This window comes from Poecilia reticulata, linkage group LG15 (assembly GCF_000633615.1).
Source record: "Poecilia reticulata strain Guanapo linkage group LG15, Guppy_female_1.0+MT, whole genome shotgun sequence".
In the NCBI taxonomy this organism is placed as follows: Eukaryota; Metazoa; Chordata; class Actinopteri; order Cyprinodontiformes; family Poeciliidae; genus Poecilia; species Poecilia reticulata.
In genome coordinates, this window is record NC_024345.1 from 20945232 (window position 1) to 20967016 (window position 21785).

The following is a 21785-nucleotide window of genomic DNA, read 5'->3' on the forward strand; positions in this document are numbered from 1 at the left end:
ACGATTTCCACGACTCATTACGGAGATGAATGTTTTTAATCATGAGACTATTAACGGGTTCTTCCTCCAGGATGGAGCCGTCATGCAGCGTCTGGATCAGTGGAAACCAGCAGCTAAAGATCCTGACTGAGACGGTTCTGACTCCTGCAGCATCACTGAGCTGAGCAAACGGGAAGTTCAGGGAATGTTGGTGCATGTTGGGAATCCTTCAGAACCGTCCACAGATTCCAAGATCACGATTTCAAACTGTTAATATAGGCAGAAGTTTTAAAATGTGGATCCTCTTTAGCAAACTGTTAGGAAAACCCAATATGTTAAATGCTAAAGGAAACCGGTCCAGATGATCAGAACCAATTTGAAACATCAAAAAAGCCAAATCTGTACTGGAAATTATTGGGTGTTCCCATTTAAAGTGGAGACAGTTTTAGGTGTCGACTAACAGAGAAGATCTTGTTCCAATCCAGACATTTTCACACTGGGCTGAACTTAGCAGTTTTATGAACAAGACATAAACACTTTGAGATCATTTTCCATTTTGTATTTTGGACCACAGCACCGAGACGCATGTCAGACAATGAGCAGAATAGTACAGCACAAATGATGAAGGACCGACTCTGAACCCGGTTAGCATCTGAGAAAACCTGCAGTAAGATTATTATAAATCCATGAAAGACAAACTACATCCTGGTAAAGATTCAGTAAAACAATGAAGACGCGTCTGACCCAGATAAACCCAATTAAACTTCCACGTGTTTCATTTTATGGGTCATGGAAGCAGCTGATGACACAGGGGAGGAAACGTGTTCATGTTCGGATCCGTTTCTCTGCAGAGGTGATGACATTTTTCATATAAAACACAAATAGCTTAACAGCATGTAAACGCAGCACAGATACAGATGCAAAGAGCTGCATGGGAACCAAAAGACAAAGAAATATCCACTAAACTGAGCGTGTGAAGGATCTATTGGCACAAACACACATCACACACTAGTCACATCTAGTTAATTAAGGCTGACCTCTGACCTCTGACCTTACCATGTCCTGTTGATTCTCTACAAGCATCACATTTATTACTCTACCTTTGCTGCAGTGCATGTTTTCATTCCTAAATCTACACATTTTAATAAAGTTAATTATCAGCTGACGTCTCGTTTAATTCTTTTTATCGATTCACATTTTTCAGGTGGACATTTGAAACCTTAAAACAAAATAAATCGATCGGTCATCTTAATAACAAAAACCAATCAAAGTTAACACAATATTTAAGCACATGGATAGAAAATAACTGAGAAAAACCTGTTTTCTTTTCTCCGTCCTGTACAAAGTTACACCAGTGAAGTCAGCTTTGAGTTTAAGGCTGAGACGGTTTGGGTCAACGACGGGAACAGAAGAACCAAAGATGAACGACTCAAAGTTTAACTTCACTGTTTCTACTGATTATAGTTGATTTATGACGTCCAGGTTTCCTGATGCGTCTCCACCACATCACAGCACAGAGTGTGTGTTCCTGTGTGTGTCTGCTGGACTCCAGTCTCCATATCTGCTGTGGCAGAACATGGACCTCAGCCACTGTGGCTCTGCGCCCAGAGCGAGGCCAGCTCAGAGGTTCTGATGCATGACTGCACCGGTCCGGGAGCATTTCCTGACCAAAGCCCAGCAGAACCGCTGCAGAGTCTGCAGCTCTGGTTCCTGCTCAACCAAATCGACTCGGACTGAAACGTCTCCAGCTGAACGTCTGAATCAGAGGAAAGTTTCTGCTCCCTCGTCTGATTCTGTCCCACTTACAGATTAAAACCCGGCAGCTTCATGGATTTTGTATATTTTTCATTTCCTGCACAGAGCAGCTTTAATTAATGATTAAAGAACGAGTTAAAGGCGTCAGTAGGAGAGATCCACTTCCTCAGCAGAAAGGTTTTCCCAGCCTGCTTTGCTCCGTCTGCTGCTGCAGAATGAGCCGTAATGAGGAGGAATTTAAGCAGCAGGGGGGAGAATCCAGCCTCTCATTGTTTTACACAAAAGAGCAACTCTATTCTATAAATGAAACATAAATGCAGTTTATGCTGCTCCACTTCAAACACAACCCAGCACAGACCTGAATTAGATTGTCATAAACACACAGCAGCTTCTCTTTCTTCACATCCAATATAGTGGATGCATATTTATTATTAAATTAAAGCACCAGATTCTTGGTTTTTAAACTCAATAGCCCAACCTGATCAACTTACAGGAGAATATTGTTATATCAGGTTTTACATCCTGCTGAATCGAACAAAAACTCCCATTTTTGGGAGGAAAGTTGTCCAACACTCAGGTTAGTGTCCTGATCCACTGAGTTTTTATGGTTCTGATCAGTTACTTTGGTTTTGGTTGGACCTGATTGTTGTTCAGTTTAGATGAAATTAACACATCAGCGATGTTTTGTGTTACATTTTGATAAAACTCATCCCAGTCTTTAAAAGATGAAACATTAGTTCTTTTGACCTCAGCCTGATATGTAAAACATGCAGCGCTTGTTTCATATGCATGTGATTTCATTATGGTTGCATCTTGTTTTTTCCATTTGAGAGCTCTTTGAGTATTTCACAGGTTATGAATCATTGTTCTGGCACTTTTAATTAAAAACACACCCACAAAAGAATCCAGCCACTGTTACAGAAAGAGACAACAATTCTGATGCTGCGGCCCAAACATCAAACATATTTTACCTTTATTCTTTCATGATTATCATCTAGCCTGTGACAGAGAAAGACTCTTATTTTAGCAAGTACAGGAAGTCCAGTTAAGCTCTTCCTGTTTGTCTTTTAGGCTTTTCATCCTGAACTGACTCATTTCAAACTGTGATGTAAAAAGTTCAAACCAGAGCGGGTCAACAGGGCGGCCATTATCAAACCCGCCGAGCAAGAACCAGAACCGGGGACTTCTGTAGCTGGTTGCCATGGCGACACATCACTCTGTTTGTTGCCTGTGTGGAAACTGTTGTGTGTTATCTGAATGATTCTCGAAGCGAAATCTGCTGTTCCAGCCTGTGAACTTCAGAGTCTGTCATGTTTTATGTTGGATATCAGGCAGCTTAACAAATCTCTTCCATCAGAGATCAATAAACTGGAGTTTGGGTCTGGACTCTGTTCTCTGGGCTCGTTAAGGACAGAACTCTGCCAGTCTGATACCAGCAGGAAACACACTGGGTGACCCAAGACAGAAATATCCAACAGTAGATTTGTAAACTGTACATGTGGAGATTAAACTGCGGTCATGAAGGTGAGATACAAAACGATTCTGTTTCATCATCTCTGAACTTTCTGTGGGAAAAACTTAGACTCTGAGTGAAAACAATCAGTTTTTAAGACGGAAACTGATTCAGTTAAAGCTCCGAGTTCAGAGGCTGCATCCTAAACGGTCGACTTTAACCGGTTCTTCATCGGCCAGAAGAGAGCGAGTGTAAAGCTGGATGGTCCAACCTGACCTCTGCGTACGCCTTGTTGCCTAGCAACTAAACACAAGCTGGTAATGATTACTGTTACCCTTTTAATGTATTACACTTATAAATAAATATTTTAGTGAATTTGTACCAACAACTTGCCTACGCAGATGACAGCAACCACTTCAAGCTTCTGATTTTTGTTCTGCAATATTTAGATTTTTAGATTTAAAGCAGTTTTCCTCCCATTTCATCTGCCATTGTTACAAGAACAAAACTCTCTGGCAGCAATGCATCTTGGGACAGGATGGACCATGAAGGACAAACTAAACGCTTCACATCCGGGGACAGAACGAAAAATCCAGACAATCTTCTTGTGAAAGCTGTGAGTTAATCGATCTTTAAATGTGGCATTTGACGGATGCAGCTCATGAATTTGGAGCCCAAATTTCGGCGACCCATTTCCAATCAAACGGTGTTTCTGCTGTAAAGCACAGCTCTGGAGCTACAAGGAGATTTTACACATTTTATTGATGATCATATTTCATAAGTTATTATTTAGTCGTCTCAGTTTTTCTCAGAGTAATTCACCAACAATACCGAGTTGTAATTCCTGACAATCCTTCTATTCTACGTTGAAGGAAACACAGAATAGTAATAAATATGCTTCAGTGCTCAGTGGCCACAACTATAAATAAATGAGTTTAAATCAGTTTCTTCTTCCCTTCCAGTGCAGATCTGAGTAAATGAAGCACAAAGTGCAGGTTTCAACATGAACCAAATCCTGAAGGACAGAGCAGGAAAAGGCACAATCCAACATCTAAACCATCACTTTCCTCTCCTCTACAGGCTGTGCTAACATCCCACAACAAATAAGTTCTGTTCAGAAAAGAGCCGCCTGCCACCAACATCATGGATCAGATACACAGAAGCTTCCTGCTAACTATTCTGGAACAAGCATTAAGCACGGTGACAAAAAGCAGCTAGACTCTCCAGAACGCTAATCTGTAGATTATTTACATTTTTACACATTAGTCGTTGTTTGTGCAGGTGTGTGTGCTGGTGGAGAAGCAACTAGCAGACGGCTGCAGCTCCTGTTTGGTTCTCCGAGGCTCCAACAGAAAATGAAAGGCAGCGAGACGTGAGCCGGTGGATCCATCCATCCAAACAGAGGAGTGTAAACCAGCATGCAGCTCGGTCAGCTACTGTCCGCTAAACCCAGTCCACCGTAGAGCCAGACATCCCTGATCAGCCTGAAGCTTCAGTCCAACACCAGCCTCCCCTCTGGCCTTAACCTTCATACAAAAGGAGGAGATAATCAGTCTGGCAGCAGGGAGGTTAGTCCCGCCCTCTGAATGTTTCACAGCGGCTCTCCTGATTGGCTGCGTTGCCTCTTCAGGCGTCGGTGTCTGGCTTCTCCACCAGCTTCAGAGCCTCGTGCATGCCGGCTGCTGACAGCTTCCGGTTGATGTTCCGGTAGCGGCAGCGCAGCAGGTTGCTGTAGGTGGTCCGCAGGTCGCGGTTGAAGAAGGCGTAGATGAAGGGGTTGATGAGTGAGTTGGCGTAGCCGAGCCACAGCAGCGTCCTCTCCAGCCACAGCGGCACGCAGCTGCACTCCACGCCGCAGACGAAGGGCCGCGCCGTGGACACCAGGAAGAACGGCAGCCAGCAGAAGGTGAAGGCGCCCACCACGATGCCCAGGGTGGCCGCCGCCTTCTGCTCCCGCTTGAAGATGGACTGGTTCTTCCTCTTCCTCCGCTGGTGGTGCTCGCCACTCTTCAGCAGGCGGGACACGCGGCTGCTGCACTCCTCCTCCACCTCCCGCTGCAGCTTCAGCGCCGCCGCCACGCAGTCCAGGCTCTCCTCCTCCGCTTCCTCCTCACATTGCTCCGTCTCCGTTGCCTCAACGCTCCCCGTCTCCCCAGACTCTGACGGCTGCCGGGGCTCGTGCACCCCGCGGCCCCCTCTGTGTGCCGCCCCTGTGCGGTGCTCCCCGTCCCTGGGGAAACCGGTGATTGTGTGCTTGGCGGCGCTGAGCTTGGCTGCTCTGTAGATCCTGTAGTACATGATCAGCATGACCGACATGGGGATGTAGAAGGCCACGGCCGTGGAGTAGACGGTGTAGCCAAAGTCCTGGCTGATGAGGCAGACTCTGCCGTCGTTGACGTTCTGCGCCCAGCCGAAGAGGGGGGGCAGGGTGATGGAGGCAGACAGGAGCCACACTGACAGGATCATCTTGGCCATGCAGCAGCCGTTCTGCCGGACGGGATAGGTCAGAGGTTTGGTGATGCCCAGGTACCTGCAGACGAAACGAACACAAGAGTTTTACAGCTTAGACTTAAAAATGAGCTGATTGGAGAAATGACTTGCCTCTCATGAGCAACGCTCACCCCACCCCCAACAAGGTGCCCTTGAACAAAGAGCTTAACCACAATCTGTGTGAGCCATATGCAGCCACAGATGGGAGCTGTGAGATTTTGTGAATGAAAAGCAGCCGGATGCTGCAGGAAGTCGCTTGACTGAAGGTCCAGGTTACAGCTGGACCTCAGAGAACAGAACAGCCACCATCTGGGGCAAATGTGACTCCTAAAGGCTACAAGAACATGAATCGAAAGGGCTAATGAAAGTCTGTGTTCAGTGATCTAAATGCAGGGTTAGAGCAGAATCTGTCTCAGAGCCCAGAGAGCTGAGATCAAACCTTAAATCCTAAAACTCAGATGGAGATAGATCTGATTTTATCACGGGAAATGAAGGATTAACGGGTAACAAATCATCCGACAGTCTCAGTTTGATGAAGTCTGCAGATCAAAGATGTGAAAGTTTCTCCTGCAACTCTTTGTTTCCTGTGAAAATGAGACTTTATGGTTTGCGGTTTAGTTTCAGAAGTTTTTTTTTTTTTACCTGTCGATGCTGATTACGCACAGAGTCATGATGGACGCGGTGCAGCACATCACATCCATGGCGATGAAAACGTTGCAAAAAAACTGTCCGAATATCCACTGGCCGCCGATGAGGTCCGTGATGCTGACGAACGGCATCACGGCCAGCGCCACGGACAGGTCGGCCAGCGCCAGAGACACGATCAGGTAGTTGGAGGGCTGGCGTAGCTTCTTCACGAAGCACACCGAGATGACCACCAGCAGGTTCCCGCAGATGGTGGACAGGGTGAGCATGGTGAGCACCCCGCCGATCAGAACCTTCTCCACGCGGCCGTAGCTCAGGATCTGCTCCCCGCAGCGCGTCCCGTTCGTCTCCATGACCTGCGGCTGACTGGAGGAGGACGGAGAAGTGGCCGCTGCCGCTGCCGCCGCCGCTGCCGCAGCCTCTGCGGCGTCCTGCGCAATTTTCAGCAGCCGAGGCGCCAGAGCTTCAGAGATCATCATGTTGGTGGAAATCCCGGACTCCCCGCCGCCGACTGTGTCCTCGATCATGAACGCGGACCTCATGTTGTCAGCGGAGAAAGTTCCGTTAGTGGCTCCCACAACAACCATCCTGGTGTCCGGCGGTTGTTTTTATCCATGAACGAACTGGAGAGCCGTCCAGCGGTGACATGGACGCGCACAGCTGTGCCTGCGTTGGTGTGAAGAAAGTGTTGTTTTCTGTCGGAGCACAGCTACGTCTCGGCGAGCTTCGGGGACACCGTGCGCGTTATTACGCATGTGGCGCGTCGTAGGCACATTCCCAAACAGTCCGACCCTTAAATCCCGCTTTGTGTCCCTGACGGTCTGATGTCCAGAAGCTGCAACCGTGCAGAAACCCCGAACCCGCCAAGGGCGCGGATCTCTCGCAAAAGTTGCCACTTGACGTCAAAAGGCAGCTCGGAGAGCGTGAAAGCAGCCGATCATACCTACACACACACACCTACACACACACCTACACACACACACACCTACACACACCTACACACACACACCTACACACACCTACACACAGTGTAATTAGGGTGAAATTCTGCCGGTCATCTGAGCGCTCTGGACTGAATGCGGACCATCTGTGCCAGAATGGCCGTGCGTAATTGCGCAGCAAAGAGGAAATGTTCTGCGGATTGTGTTTGTGAATCCATGTGAATCTGCTGACCGGATGAAGCACAGATGAGCTTTATATAAACATTTATTACATATATTAAAGTTTGTAACAAACACAAAATTTGACTGTAGAGCTGGTTTAATGATCGAGGTGATCATGGATCAGAATGATTTATTTTCCCTCCACTCCTCTCAGTCATCTCATTATTTCCAGTTCAGACTCCAGCATCAGCCCCAGTTCGCCTTCACTTCGGTCACGTTTTGTCGCTTGAGGTGAAATAAAGTCCATCTCCCTCTGGAACATTTCAGACCGGGCCGGTCATCACTGACCGGCCTGGTCAGTGATGACGACCAGGCCGGTCAGACTCATCACTGACCGGCCTGGTTGAAGATTAGAGTCTACCGCCCTCCAGTGGTCACAGCTCAGTACTGCATGCTCAATAAATCCTGAAGAAGATCCACCACTAAGGCATAACATTATGACCAGCATGGTCTCTGCTTGGCATTAGCTACCTTTATTTAGATTTGTTTAAATGTGATGATCCCCTCAGCACAGGAACAACTTGTCAACATATTTTACTTTATGAAGTTATAAAGATGGCAGAGTGCTGCAGGTTAACGCTGAATTAGCTCTGAATGTGTTAAAGTTTCCAACTTTGTCCTCTGATTAAAACATCGTTGAGTCCATGGATGGAGTTTGTTCTTGTTATACCTTAAATAAATAAATACCGTAATATTGTTATGATCCCTGGGGGTTTGAATTGTAAGTTATTTTCTGTGTTGATTTATTTATTATTTGCTGTTTTTATTATTTGTTCTCTCATATCTTGTAATTCAGGCTAGTTTTTCTCATGGTTTGTGTTTTTATTTAGCCTTTCTCTCCTCCTCAGTGGAGCAGAGAATCAGAACTGAGATCAGAACTGAATTTGGTCTTATTCCAAATCTCATTAATTTCATAATTACAGTCAATACGCTGCAGGCCTGCAGTCTGATCTCTTTTCAGAACGATGAAAAGAGAATCACCGCCTGCGATCCATTGAGTTTTATCATGGAACCGTTCTGTGGCCTGGTTCTGTGATTGGCCGCCCTGCTGATCCTACGCAGAAGGAAATGGGTCAAGCAGTGAATGGATGCTGAATGGAGAACATTCATCTCCTCAGTAACTCACCTCCAGGCGGTCCAGCAGCTCATTAGGCTGTGCAGACCCAGGTCATCCTTCGAGGTCTTCTGATGAGAAACAAAGACTGTCTGAACAGTAATTACAATGTTTCGGCTGGTTTTAAAGACTCCATTTGTCTAAAGTTCATTACTTATTCATTAGTGAAGATTGTAAATCATTAGGGTCATTACATGAGCTCCATTTGAGTCACTTATTAGCTGCTAAAGCTAATAATGCAGCCTGGAAAGTCCCTGAGATCTCCAGAGGTCATGACCTTTAGACCTCAGCATGCTTAGCACCTTCAGACTGTGACTGGATTGTAAACTCCAGAGTGAAGGAATCACACTGGACTTTTTCCCATAGATCTTCTATCTTCAGATGCTCATGGTCACACCAAACCAAAGACCAAAGACCTGGAATGATTCATCTGGACCAGGTCAGGATGCAGAACCAGCCCAGTAGATTTCACACTGTTGGAGGGAACCTGAGGATGCAGCAGGAGGACATGCAAACTCTGCATGGGATTAAAACCCACAACCTTCTGGCTGCAGTGGCAACAACAAAATCTGCAAATGAGAAAATGAATTACTATTAAAAAATCAGATACATTTCAACTGGTTGAAAACTCATCACTATGGGCCGTACAATGAACATTCGCTCAATATGTATATTTTAAATATGAATAACAACAAATCTGTATGTGTATCTAATGTGTGAGTAATATTAATGTGGAACATATGAATGTTTCATTTCCACTCTGGCAGTTTTCCGTCGTCCAGGGAGACGTCCAGCCTGAACGAGGGGATTAACACACAGCCGCCCCCTCATTTACATATAAATGAGAAATTTTCATCTGGACTAAGTCAAGTTTTCCTCTAAAGGTAACGGCATTTTGATTTAGAAGCTGAGTTAGAATAGAATAGAATAGAATTATAATTTATTATCCCATAGTGAAGGGGAGAATGCATTGCCACACAAAGGTAAACAAAATAAAATAAAATAATAACTTACAATGTAAGAAAAAAACTAATCCATGTAGTTATTAAAAATCCATATTCTAATAAAACAAAAGCGTAAGTATAGATGTGCACAAAGGCCAGCAGTATATTGTTTACAATGCATCTGCTGTATGTCCATCATTGTGGTTAACGGGGCACCAACAGGCTCCAGCCCAGGGGCCACATCCCTGTAAATCCGGCCATGGGGGGTTTGTTGATGAACTGATCTAATTGTTATTACTTAATAAAACTCAATAAAATCTCAGTCAGACATTCTGCTGCATTTTATAAAAAATCTACAGATCAATTGTAGTGACTGTTTCCTGTGGTGCTTTTATTGTGAAGGCCGAGAGGCTGGTTTCCGCTCTCTGCTTCCTCCACCTGTCCGTGTCCCGGTAAAGCCGCTCCGAGCCGCTCAGCCGCGCTTTGCGTCCGACCCAGGAAAACAAACGGTGCATGTTGGGTTGCCAGGTAGGGCAGGAATCCGCCTTTTGGACTGCGGCTGTGATGCCGCTCCGGTCGGGAGGATTCTGGAACCGGATCTGGTTTCTGATTGGAGCAGAAGGATCAGCTGGACCGGATTCCCAAAACGCAACAGATCGGAGGAATAAACGAGTCACGAACAGCGGAGAGGAGGATTTATTGATCCGGGTTTAACGGAGCAGGAGGCCGATAGCTGCTGATTATTGATTATCAGCCGGAAGGTGATCGGCTCCGATCTGGGATCAGAAACCCGGACGCTTCCTGTTCATTCCCACCTTGACGGGACTGTGGCTGGCCTGACATCATTGGCTGCAGGCTGGGGATGAATCATCATCATCCTCATCATCCTCAGCAGCAGCGGGGGGGCTCCGGGATGCTGTCACTGCCTCCGCTCCCTTAAAAAGCCACGCACCGACCGGCCCAGGCCCGCTCCCCCCCTTCAGCCGCGGCCGCGGATTCAGCATGGAGGAAATCCTGAGGAAGCTGCAGAAAGACGCGTCTGGGCACAAACACAAAGCCGTGCGGGATGCGTGCGTGTGCGCCTGCGGTGAGTGTGCGTGAGGATAATCTGCGTCCCGGTTCACCTGCCGGTGAGGCGGAAACAGGGCGGGAAACAGCGGGGGTCGGCAGCGGGACCCCCGGCGGGAGGAGAGGCCACGATCAGGTCTGGATTCAGTGTTTACACCAGAACTGGAACTGGAACTGGTTCCAGTGTTTGTTCAGCAGATGGTTTCCAAACAGACAGATCCTGATGACCTGCTGACGTGGTCAACTCCTCCACGCGCCGCTCATGCGTGGATGTTTACCTGCAGGAGCAGAGATGACTGATTACTCCAAATTACACACACAGGCCTCTGGGGGGCGCTGTGCAGAATGCTGTTCTGTTCAATACTTTAAAATTCAGTCAAAAGATTAAATCAGTTTTTATACATTTCTTATTTAAATCAATTTCAGATAAAATGTAGCCAAATTTAATTTCTAATGAATTTTCTGCAGATATTTTCTGTTTTAATGAACGTTCCTCCCATTTGTTCAGACATTACCTGGTAATTCTGCAGCTTAAATCTGAAATTCCCACTTGCAGAGTTGGAGGTTTGACACCAACTCTGACCTGAAAGTCCAACATGGCCGCCGTGTAACTACAGTGTGCTGCTAGCTACGGTACCAACCTGTTTATTTACACTTTTTATGAGCTCCATCAGTGAACATGATGCTTTACTGTTTGGATGAACTGGAATCAGAGTTGGTATCTCCCATTGGTTCCATCAAACTCGCAGGATTCTGACCGGAAGCTGCAGTTTTGTGAGTTTTTCTTCTCAGCCGTGTTTCTCTCCTAGATGAAGCTTCTGCTGCTGTTATCTCTGTACTCATAGCAGGTTCTGCTGGTCCTGGATCAGTGCTGCTGTGTTTTGTCTCAAACCCAGTGGGTCACAGCAGACATCCAGTTCTGGTTCTGTTGTTCCTTCCTGTTAAAGTGGAGTTTTTCTCTCCACTGTCGCTACATGCTGGTCCAGGAGAAGTGATGTAAAACTTTTTTAACCAATTAGAAAGTGACTGTGTTATTTAATAGGGTTACAGAGACTGGACCTGCATGATTTGACTGAGTTGATTATTTTTTTGTGGTGAATTAGAGTTAAAAAAAATAAACTGAACTGAACTGAAGTTGAACAGAAGCTGCTACTGCAGAGTTCATAAGTCAGAACTGGGACTGCTGGTGCTGGATGTAATGTTATAAACATTTAATAATGTTTATAACTGAAACTGGTTGCAACAGTGATGATGTTTCTAAACTCTACAACTGGATCATCCCATCGCTGAGGCTTTATTTCCATTTGAAATCAGGTTTTGATCAGCAGCTGAGTCACATGACCAGCAGCAGCTCTGAGCCCAGCAGCCTGACGGCTCGGTTTTATTTTTAGAGCAGAACTTGTGTGTGTGATGCTGAGACACATTTAGAACCAAAACAACTGGTTGAATTATATTATCTATCATCACAGTCATTATATTGTAAGAAATGCTGTGATAAACTGTTAGTCTATGTTGGATTCAGGGCCGATTTCTGGTAGAAACAGCTGGGAAGTCCAAACCCGGTTCTGCAGACCTTGTCATTTCCAATTTAAATAGGAGCAAAGAAAAGCTACAGCTAATCAGTCCTGTTCTGTATGTCAAAGTTTTAAACCAAGCACTAAGTGAAAGTATCAGCAACAGGAGGAAATTCACTGTTTATTACTTAAATTTCATTTTAGCAGAAAATAAGTCCAGATCAGAACTGAATCAAGTCCAAATTCTCATCTCTTGTTGTGTTCTGGTTGATTTTTCCAACTTTGGACCTCCATTTTTTCCCGGAAAACTTGGTCACTAAATGGACTCCATCTGGTTTTCATCCCTTTAAACCAGACATTTGGATTTTACGACACATGGTGCTTCACGCTGCCTGGACGTCCTGGAGGTCAGGACGTCCAGGCAGCGTGAAGCACCATGTGTCGGCGTCAGGAGGTGGAAAACCAACCGGATGTTTCTAAAATCCTCTGACTCACACTGTGTGGATGTAGGAATATTTGGTAAATCAGCTGCAGGGAAAACAAAATGTTCCAGGGAACGTGTGAGGTCAGAACGGTGAGTCGGTTAAAACGTCAAGAAGAAATATTGATGAAAAATACATTTGAGGATAACTAAACATTAAAATTACATCTTCTTTAATTTTATGGCTAGCTTTGTAAAATCATGACTAGAGATTTTTTTTTTCTTATTAAAATACCTGCAATAAATGCTGAACACCTGCTTCATTTAAAAGAGAAAACGGTTCTCAGCTCCGGCAGAAATGAAGCATGAAGGAGCGAAACGTCCGTGATGCTCAGAAACCGTCCAGTTAATCTCTGTGACTCGCTGCGTTACTGGAGGAGAACATGGTTTCCTCTGATGTCATGGAGACGCTGCTAGCGTTAACAGCGGCAGAATGACCTTTCAGGATGAAGGCGGGTGAGGAGTGAAGCTCACAGAGGAACAGTTCAGGTTGTGCTGATGGAGGGAGAATCATGTTCTCTCCTCAGCGCAGTGGAACATCACAGAAACGTAACGGAGCCTGCTGAGCATGTCCAAACTGAACACTGAGGCTAAACATGCAGCAGCAGGTAACAAAATACAAAGTCTTTGGGAGGAACATCTGCAAAATAATAAAACTCCTGCTCTTCATACAGAAGCTTAACTTTGTGCTCAGGAGTGAAAACATCTGGAAAGATGTCAGAGAAGCAGCAGCAACTGAATCCAGGGAGAGTTTAGAAAATCTCTGAAGCATCTAGAAAAGACCAAACACGGTGGGGGAGGGGTGATGGCTTGGGCTTGTTTCCATGCCGACCATGTTTGTTAAAATATTCCAGAGTCAGATGTGAGTCTCTCTGACAGCTGCAGTTCAGCCCAAACTGGGTCATCAGCAGGACGACGATCCCAAACCGACCTGCTGATCTGTGACAGAACGGCTGAAAAGGAAAAACATCAAGATGCTGCAATGGTCTAGTTAAAGTCCAGGCCTTAACCTGATTGAATAAGCTATAAGACACAAAATCAGACTTGTAATTTTATATCCAACTTTTATTTTGTTAAACAGCTCCTAAAGTCTACTATTACTAAAAAATACAACATTTAAAGGGACAGTTCACATGAAAATGAATCTGTTAATGTTGAAGCAAATTAGAAAATGTTTTATTATTTATGTAGGAAAAATTATATAATTATAACAAAGTTAATCAAAATTATTGCATCTTTCCTGATGTAGAGCAAAACAAACAACACTAAATGTTTGATTAATGCTGGATTTTTTTTTACTTTTGTTTGTTTTTCCAGAAACTTTGGAGGCTCAGAAGGGATCATTCAAGATTTCTCCTTCACAGCTTCGGTAAGTTAATTCATTCATTCATTCATTCATTCATTCATTCAGCTCATGTCTCAATTCTTCTGTCTCAGAATAAAGAAAAAGATCTGTCTGTTTAATGACGTTTATTATTAAATTAGATTTAAATATGCTGTCTGAAAGCCTTCATGGTTTATTTCCCCAGTTCTGTAAGAATCTCATTTTTCTGGCTTGTCATCAACCTGAATCTGCTGGGGGAAAGTTTCCCTGACATCTTCTCTGCGTTGCCGCCTGCAGCAGTCTGCGAATCCCACCACTTTAAACTGTCCTGGTCTGATTTGAATGAATGTAAATCATCCTGGAATCCCTCAGCTGATTAGGCAGATATAAAACTGAGCAGTGAAATAAAACGGTTTTCCTAAACTCTTCCTGACATCTGAGGAACTTTTACAAACAGGAGTCACTTCAAATGTCTGTCTGTGATCTGAAAATGAAAACTGAGAAACCAGAAGAGAATTTCAACTAAAACTGGCTTCATACCCGACTCAAGCTGCCTTATAACTGCCGGATATCTGTGTGTCGATATTTGCATTGTCTGGATATTCAAAGACTACTGTCAGTGCAGGAGAACCATCTGGTTACCAGACACATTTTTTAAAAATGTCACCAAAGTGGGCGGAGCCAAGGGACACTGAGGGGCGTGGTCAGTGTGGAGATGAGAGGATGGTGGTAAACGGGGTTTTGGTCTAGATAAGAATGAAAGTTGCCAACTTTTAGCAACTTTTTCAGCCTCTGGTGACATTTTGTAAAAAAAAAAAAAAAAAAGCAGAATAAAGAAAACAGCACCAAATCTCAATTCTGTCTGGGAATGTTTGTGTGGCAGAAGAAGCTGGAGGCTGAAGATCTGTGGTGGCGCCCCCTACAGAAAGTAGATAAAAAGAAGCTGAAGTTCTAATGCTGAATTATTCATTGTTAGCTTCTGTTTTATTAGAGCTGATTAGATTAAACATTGATGATATCCTCAGTAATCTGAGCAGCTCTTTATCTACAGAATGAAAAAACCTTCTGACTTTAATGCGTGAAGCAAAGCGTGACTGAAATGATTGATGTATCTGTGATATTTGCTGTCAGTTCTGGGTTTTATATGAAAATTTCTGCCAGTTTTATCTCTGATTTTGTCTCTTTCTGGGTCGGATGGCCTCATTATTCTCCCCGTGGCTCAGTTTTCTTTCTTCAGGCTCGTAAAGAGACGGCGGGTTGATTTAACTGTCCTGCGCTCTGAGTCTCCCTGCGGCCCGTTTGAAGCCAGAGGATCTGAGCTGGTTCAGCAGCGACTGAAAGCTGCAGATCCATCAGCAGCAGAGATTCAATCAGCCATGAAAAGAGAAGGAGATTCAGTTGGAGCGAATGGAAGAAACACAGCAAGACAAGGAGTCTCTGAAGACGGGAGACAGTTTCTGATCAGACACATTAGTTACATAACGGACCCAGAGCTGACATTTTCAGTTTATCAAAGTCAAGTTTTTTGTGTTGATCACATTAAAACGAGCCTGGTGGAAACCAGCCTCTTGTTCTGTGGTCTGCTTAACATTTGGGTGAGACGTAAGTTATGCGGCAGCTTGATGAAGCTTAGCTGTACATTTATCTTGCTCCAACTTAAATTTCTTAAAATTTGGCACAAACTGATGCTGCTGCTAAGCTACAAGCATCATTTACATCTCCTTATTCTGTTTGCTGATTGGTCCAGTTAAATTTCAACTGGAGAAATGCGACTCAATGGGAGAAATCCCAGATGGAGACCTGAAGGGAGATGAGAATCAAGTGGAATTGGCCTGACTACATTAAATCAGCATCAGAACTTCAGTAGATAATGATGAAAACGATGTGTGCAGTTATTTTTAGAGCCTAATTATGACATTTAAAATCAGTGGAAGATTTTATTTAGAAATAATTAGCGTTTTTTCTGGCTTGATTACAATTATTCGTTTAGGTAATGTTTACTCAAATGCGTGTTTTTTAATTGTGTTTTGTTTGTAGGTTAAATAAATAGTAGAACTGATTTCTATCTTCCATGGTAATTTAAACATGAATCTGATTATTGGAGAATCTGGAGGTTTGTTTTTCTGTGTGAATATGAATTTATGGCTACAGATTTGAGCTTATTGATTTCGTCTCTTACCTCATCCATCCATGACGTTCAGCGTGACTCAGTGAAAATCAAAGGTCAGATAAATAATTTCCTTCTCATCTGATGTTGATCAGAGAGGAAGGAGTTTGAAGGCTGAACCAGAATTTTATCATCCAGGTTGTTTTTACTGTATGACAGATGGAAACAGTTAATTTATTGTATAGGTCTCTTTCCTGATAGATATTTATTTATTGGTGCCTCTGTGTGTTTGTTAATATTCAGCTCAGTAACGTTTCCTGTTGCTCTGAGCAGAGAGCGCTGCCTGCTGCCGCTGCAGATGGCCCTGGAGTCCAAGAACACCAAGCTGGGCCAGACGGCGCTCGCCGGCATGCAGGTACTGAACATGATCATGATCCTCACTAATTAGCCTCTCTGGCGCTGCCCAACCTGTGAACTCTGACCTCGTCTCCATCAGAAGTTCCTGTGTGACGACCGGTTTGTGGGCGGAGTCAGCTCGGAGGTGGAGGCTCTGGAGAAGCAGCTGCTCAGCCAGATGTTGGAGGCCATCAGGGTCACCCCCTCCCTGCATGAGGACCTGCAGGTGGAGGTCATGAAGGTAGCAGGCGGCTCTGCTCTGCTGGCGGTCAGATGAATGACCTCTGACCCCTTTTGTCTCAGCTCCTGTGCAGAACATCAGAAGGATTTCTTTCTGTTTGCAGGTCCTGCTCTGCATCACCTACTCTCCAAACTTTGACATTAATGGAGACTCCATCCTGAGGATCGCTCAGGTAAAACAATCGTTTCAAGATTTGATGCTGTAGATGCAACAGAAACATCATTTAACTCTAAAGATGAGGCAAGTTGTTGCTTTGCTCCAGATCAGGACCAATAGTTATCACACTAATATCTCTGCCAAGTGTTTGGTTCTTCTGCCTGAACTGGACCGATTCAAACTTTATTGGAAAGTATCGTCAGAAACCTTCAGGATCTGTTTCTGTTCATCTCTGAGCTTCATGGTGGAAAACGAGTCTGACGTGTTTCATTCCTCCTCAGTTGGGAAATAAAGTTGATTTCTGTGTTTACAATCTCAGTTGTAATAATAGAAGAATAAATATTTGGGTTTACAGAACCTCTGATTCTTTCCTGGATGGTAAACAAATGAATTCATTCTGTCAGACAATCTGACATTAATGTGTTAACATGTCTGCTGCCTCTGACCTTTGTGTTCATTCTTTCCTGTTGTTAAATTGGATATTACCTCATATCCCAAACTCCAGCTGATGCTGTCGTCCAGGACATTTTACCGCAGAATATCATCTGTGCTGCTTTGATATTAAACTGTTAGCATGTCAGGATAGCCATCACACAGCAGCAGTCTTCAGTCAGAGGCCTCTTCGGATTCGTTGCAGGTCTGACTGCTGTAGGAGTTCCTCCTCACAGAGTCACCGTCCACAACTGGCTCTGTATGATATGAGTTATGACAGCCTTTCATTTCCCTTTGGATAAATAGTTTGTTTGATTTAATTTACTCAGCATCCCACTGATGTTCTCATGCTCCCGTTTTCTGGGGTAAATTAATATATTTTATTTAGTTTCTTGGAGCTGAAACAACAGGGACAGAAAAATGGCTCATAACAAATATGAAAACATTTTTCAGTGTTTTTAACAAAACAAGTTTATGAAAGTAAAAGGAAAAACGAATCCTTACAGATGGGAGACAGTGGTTAAAGAAAACTAGACCATCTGTTTCAACATCCTGACGTTGAGTTCAGCTTGTTTAGTTTTTACCAGCAGGAGCGTTTCCCTGGAAACGGAAAACAGGAGATCAGAGATGAAATCCTTCTGATATCAGATGCAGTATGTGGATGTTTGTCTGTCTGTGTCCTCAGCTGCAACAGACAGAGGAACACTCAAATTAACCTCAGAGGTTTTTCTCCATGTTCGATCAAAAATCACATCAGATGAAACTCAAACAGCACAAATTTCTGACCAGATGATTAAACTGTTCTGCTGTTTGACCTTCACCTCTGTCGTTTTGTTGCTCAGACGCTGCAGAACGCTTCACTTAACGCTAATAAATCAATAAATGTTCCTTTGTGCGAAGGTTTGCAGATTTGGGAGGATTTCTTTGTCATTTTAGTTCAGTCTCAGCAGCTGCGGCTGCAGGACACAGGAGATGTTTGCTGCCATTAGCAGCTCGTAAAACCTGCTGGTGTTGATGTGTTAATGCTTTCAGAGCCACCGGACCTGGCCAGCTGCTGTTGGAGAGGGACAGAGAGTATCTGGTTCTGTTTGCTTGGTCATAACTCAGAGCACCGCTCTGAATGCTGTCAGCAGATCTCCATTAACCGCCACAGGCTAACGGGCTAACTGCTAACGGGCTAACAGGCTAACTGCTAACGGGCTAACTGCTAACGGGCTAACAGGCTAACTGCTAACAGGCTAACAGGTTCAGGCAGAGCTCAGGGATTTATTCAGCACAGACGTTTTTACACCTGCAGTTTATCATTACTAGCATCTGCATTTACTGTGTGAATGTATTTTTTTTAATTTAATGATGTAGAAAGAAAAATCAGTCTTTTGGTCTGTGAATAAAAGTCATTATCATCTGGAGGATTCCTTTTGTAGTCAGAGAAAAGTTTTATTGTTTCCAGATTTATTTCCTGTCCCAGTTCCCTCATTATAAATGTGACTTCCTACCACATCAGTTCCCAAGTTGGTTGTTTAGACAGTGACAGAACTGCATGGGTCTCCTCCAGCTGCCTCCACTGTCCAAAACGTGACTGTGGGTTATTGGTTAATGAAAGGAGCCCACAGGTTGTGTGTGTGGTGGTTGATTATGAGCTAATGATGCTGCATTTGAGCGCCAGCTGCCCTGGCAGCTCCAGACAAAAGATGACTGCCTGCAAAAACACAGACGCTCAAACGCCTCTCTGTTCATGTTGCTCAGCTGATGGAACGGCTCGTCCATGACGACCTTCTGTCCTTGTCCAGTTATAGATTGGAAATATGATAACATGAAGTCCAAACTGTGGAAATTTAGTGTGAAATATTGAGCTGAAACATGTGAACCTGAGAAAATCTGTTCTTGGAGAATCTGAGTCTTAAATCCATGTTGCACCTCAGCAGACTGCAGCATCAGTAGAGCTGTGAGGTCGGATGTTGGAGATGTATTGATTTTTGATTGATTAGGTGTAAAATGACCCAGCAGCTGCAGAGGCTTTAAATCGGAGTCTAATTAGCTGATTTCAGTCTTTGTCCAGCTGACAGACGAGGCTCCAGCTTCCTGATGTCAAACCTGTTCAGAGCAGATCGAAACACTCAGCATTTTATTATGTTAAACACAGAAAATATACATTTAATTAGTTCATTAAAGTCAGTAACTGAACTAAACTGAATTAAAGAGGTGATGAAATGGTGGAACCATGTTCTCATGATGAGCTCAGCACCAATAAGGTGTCTCGTCTCTGTAACCGTGGTGATGGGTTGCTGCTGCCTGGTCAGACAGATGATCCATATCTTTATCAATCGTTTGCAAACATTCGGAGCTGCATGTGGTTCCTCGGCCCCCAGGAGCCTTCAGAGAGGAACAGGAAGGACCTCCAGGCTTCATTCTCATGAACTTTCTAAAAATACTGCAGGTGGAGAAAATTAATGAGGCTGCAAAGGTTTTTGTCGTAGATGCGGATACTGTAACTGGTTCACTGTAGATCTACTGGTTTCTGGATTAGGGCTAAAACCCCAAGGAATGAATCAGTTATTGAAATAATCAACTAATTTAGTAATATATTAATGGTTAACTGGAGCATACAGACTACAGACTTAAAAAGACCAGTTACTGAAAGAATATCACACTCAGGGAGGTAATTAAGCCCAAACTGTACAGAAATATATATTGCATTCATGTTAAAAATGTTTTAACCTATTTTAGGCACATTTTCCCTCCTATTTAACTAATTCAATTATTCATTTTAATGTACTTCTAATATTGCATAAAAAGACAGAATTTGCCAGTTAATCATCAGAATAATTGATTATTAAAGTAATTGTTGGCTGAAGCTGTAATGTGTTTTTAGATTTCATTGCCCAGCAGGTATTTGGTTACAAAGCTGCAGATAGCTTTTCTGTTTGGACTCAGTTTACCTCCAGCTCATTTTTCTGAGCTCTTTGCTCCATCCAGGCTTCTTCCTCTCGCTGTCGTAAAATCTGCTGACGCTGCAGACGTCCGGCAGGACATCTTGTCTCTGTTTGTCTCTGTGCTCAGCATCCCCAGAGTGTGACCTTTAATCTGACCATAAGATGTTCTGCAGACTTACAACACGTCCCAGAGGTTTACGCCACGCCTGGTCACCGTGGCAACCAGTGACGCCATGGAAGCTTCCCATAAATCTCCCCGACGGTTCAACGTGGCTTGGTGGTGCTCTCTGGTGCTCTGCGTCACTGATGTCCTGTGGTGTGTGTGTGTGTGTGTGTGTGTGTGTGTGTGTACAGGTGTGTATTGAGACCTACATGTCCAGCTGTCACCAGCGCAGCATCAACACGGCAGTGAGGGCCACCTTGAGCCAGATACTGGGAGACCTGACGTTGCAGCTGCGCCACAGACAGGAGGTCAGAGAGAACACACACACACACACACACACACACACACACACACACACACACACACACACACACACACACACACACACACACACACACACTCACATGCACACACTCACACACACACACTCACATGCACACACTCACACACATTAGCTTTAAACAGGCCCGTCAGCAACAAAGCGAGCAGCGAGGACCTTCAGGTTTATTTGCTGTTTTGTCTTCAGTAACATTGATTCCTCTTATTGCTCTGAGGTTCTACATGCAGCAGCATAATAAACTGTTTATTGCTCATCTGGTCAGTTATTTATTTATTTAAAACCAAAATGTGAAATCTGTGTGAAAATCAATGTTAATCTTTAATCCAACATCTCTACTCTCAGTAACTGTTGAGTTAAAGACAGCGGTTGTCTCAGTTGTTGGAAGGACGACCTCAGATTTGGTTCATGGTTCACTCAGTGACTATAAGGCTCATCAAGGGAATAATATTTCTGTAGAATAACAGACAGCAGATGGTCTGGAAGTGACTTTATACTGTGACTCTTTCCACATCGATGAGGATCAGTTGACTCATTGTTTGGTCAGAGTTTCTGCTAAATGTCATTTTTAAAGACGCACTGATACGGAAACTCGTTCTGATATTGATATCCCATATTAATAATGCAGTGATGATTAAGAATCAGAAATACTTTATTGATCGCGTGGTCAAAACTCTCCCCTCCTGGAACTTATGACAAGTAGATGGAAATAAACATCGGTTATTAATATCGGTCCATACTGACATCTTATAATTCTGATACATCATTCATCCCTTATTATTTTTATTTATTTTAATTTTAATGAAGCAAAAAATCTCCTGATATGTCAACAAGCTTATTCTGGTTAATAATGACAACACAGACGATGGAGAAACGTGGAGATTAGCAATAAAAAGTACTGCATCATCAGCATAAAGTGGAACTGTTCGCTTCGTTTAAATTGGATTTGCTGCAAGGATTTTGCCAGCAGGTCCAGTAACTGAAAAAGTCCTATCAACAGTTGCTTCTCTGAGATAATGGCTGGTTTCTTTCCTTCCTGGCCTGTTTAACACCCACCTGCGTGCTGAGATGAGAAAACTTTAATCAGCTT

The 21785-nt window shown here is 44.0% G+C and overlaps 2 protein-coding genes across 5 annotated transcripts in view; one reads left to right on the forward strand and one right to left on the reverse strand.

Moving 5' to 3' along the window:
* Positions 1–523: 523 nt before the first annotated feature.
* Positions 524–8203, reverse strand: LOC103477178 (5-hydroxytryptamine receptor 7). 2 transcript variants are annotated; one of them, XM_008430117.2, is made up of 3 exons: positions 7328–8203; positions 6320–7291; positions 524–5717 (listed from the first exon to the last, which is right to left on the reverse strand). In XM_008430117.2, the coding sequence occupies exons 2-3, from the start codon at positions 6907–6909 to the stop codon at positions 4814–4816; spliced, it is 1494 nt and encodes a 497-aa protein (XP_008428339.1). In that variant the 5' UTR covers positions 6910–7291; positions 7328–8203; the 3' UTR covers positions 524–4813. The 2 variants fall into 2 exon arrangements, with proteins under 2 accessions (XP_008428339.1, XP_017164642.1); XM_017309153.1 differs by having other exon boundaries at positions 6320–8203.
* Positions 8204–9674: 1471 nt separating this feature from the next.
* Positions 9675–21785, forward strand: part of arfgef3 (ARFGEF family member 3) — a 35847-nt gene continuing 23736 nt past the window's right edge. The window contains exons 1-6 of one of the 3 annotated variants that reach the window (XM_008430114.1): positions 9675–10630; positions 13924–13975; positions 16341–16452; positions 16534–16674; positions 16778–16846; positions 20550–20666. In XM_008430114.1, the coding sequence (XP_008428336.1) occupies positions 10546–10630; positions 13924–13975; positions 16341–16452; positions 16534–16674; positions 16778–16846; positions 20550–20666 (576 nt within the window). In that variant the 5' untranslated portion in view covers positions 9675–10545. The remainder of the gene's footprint in view (positions 10631–13923; positions 13976–16340; positions 16453–16533; positions 16675–16777; positions 16847–20549; positions 20667–21785) is intronic. The other 2 variants (XM_008430113.1, XM_008430115.2) reach the window with 2 other exon arrangements.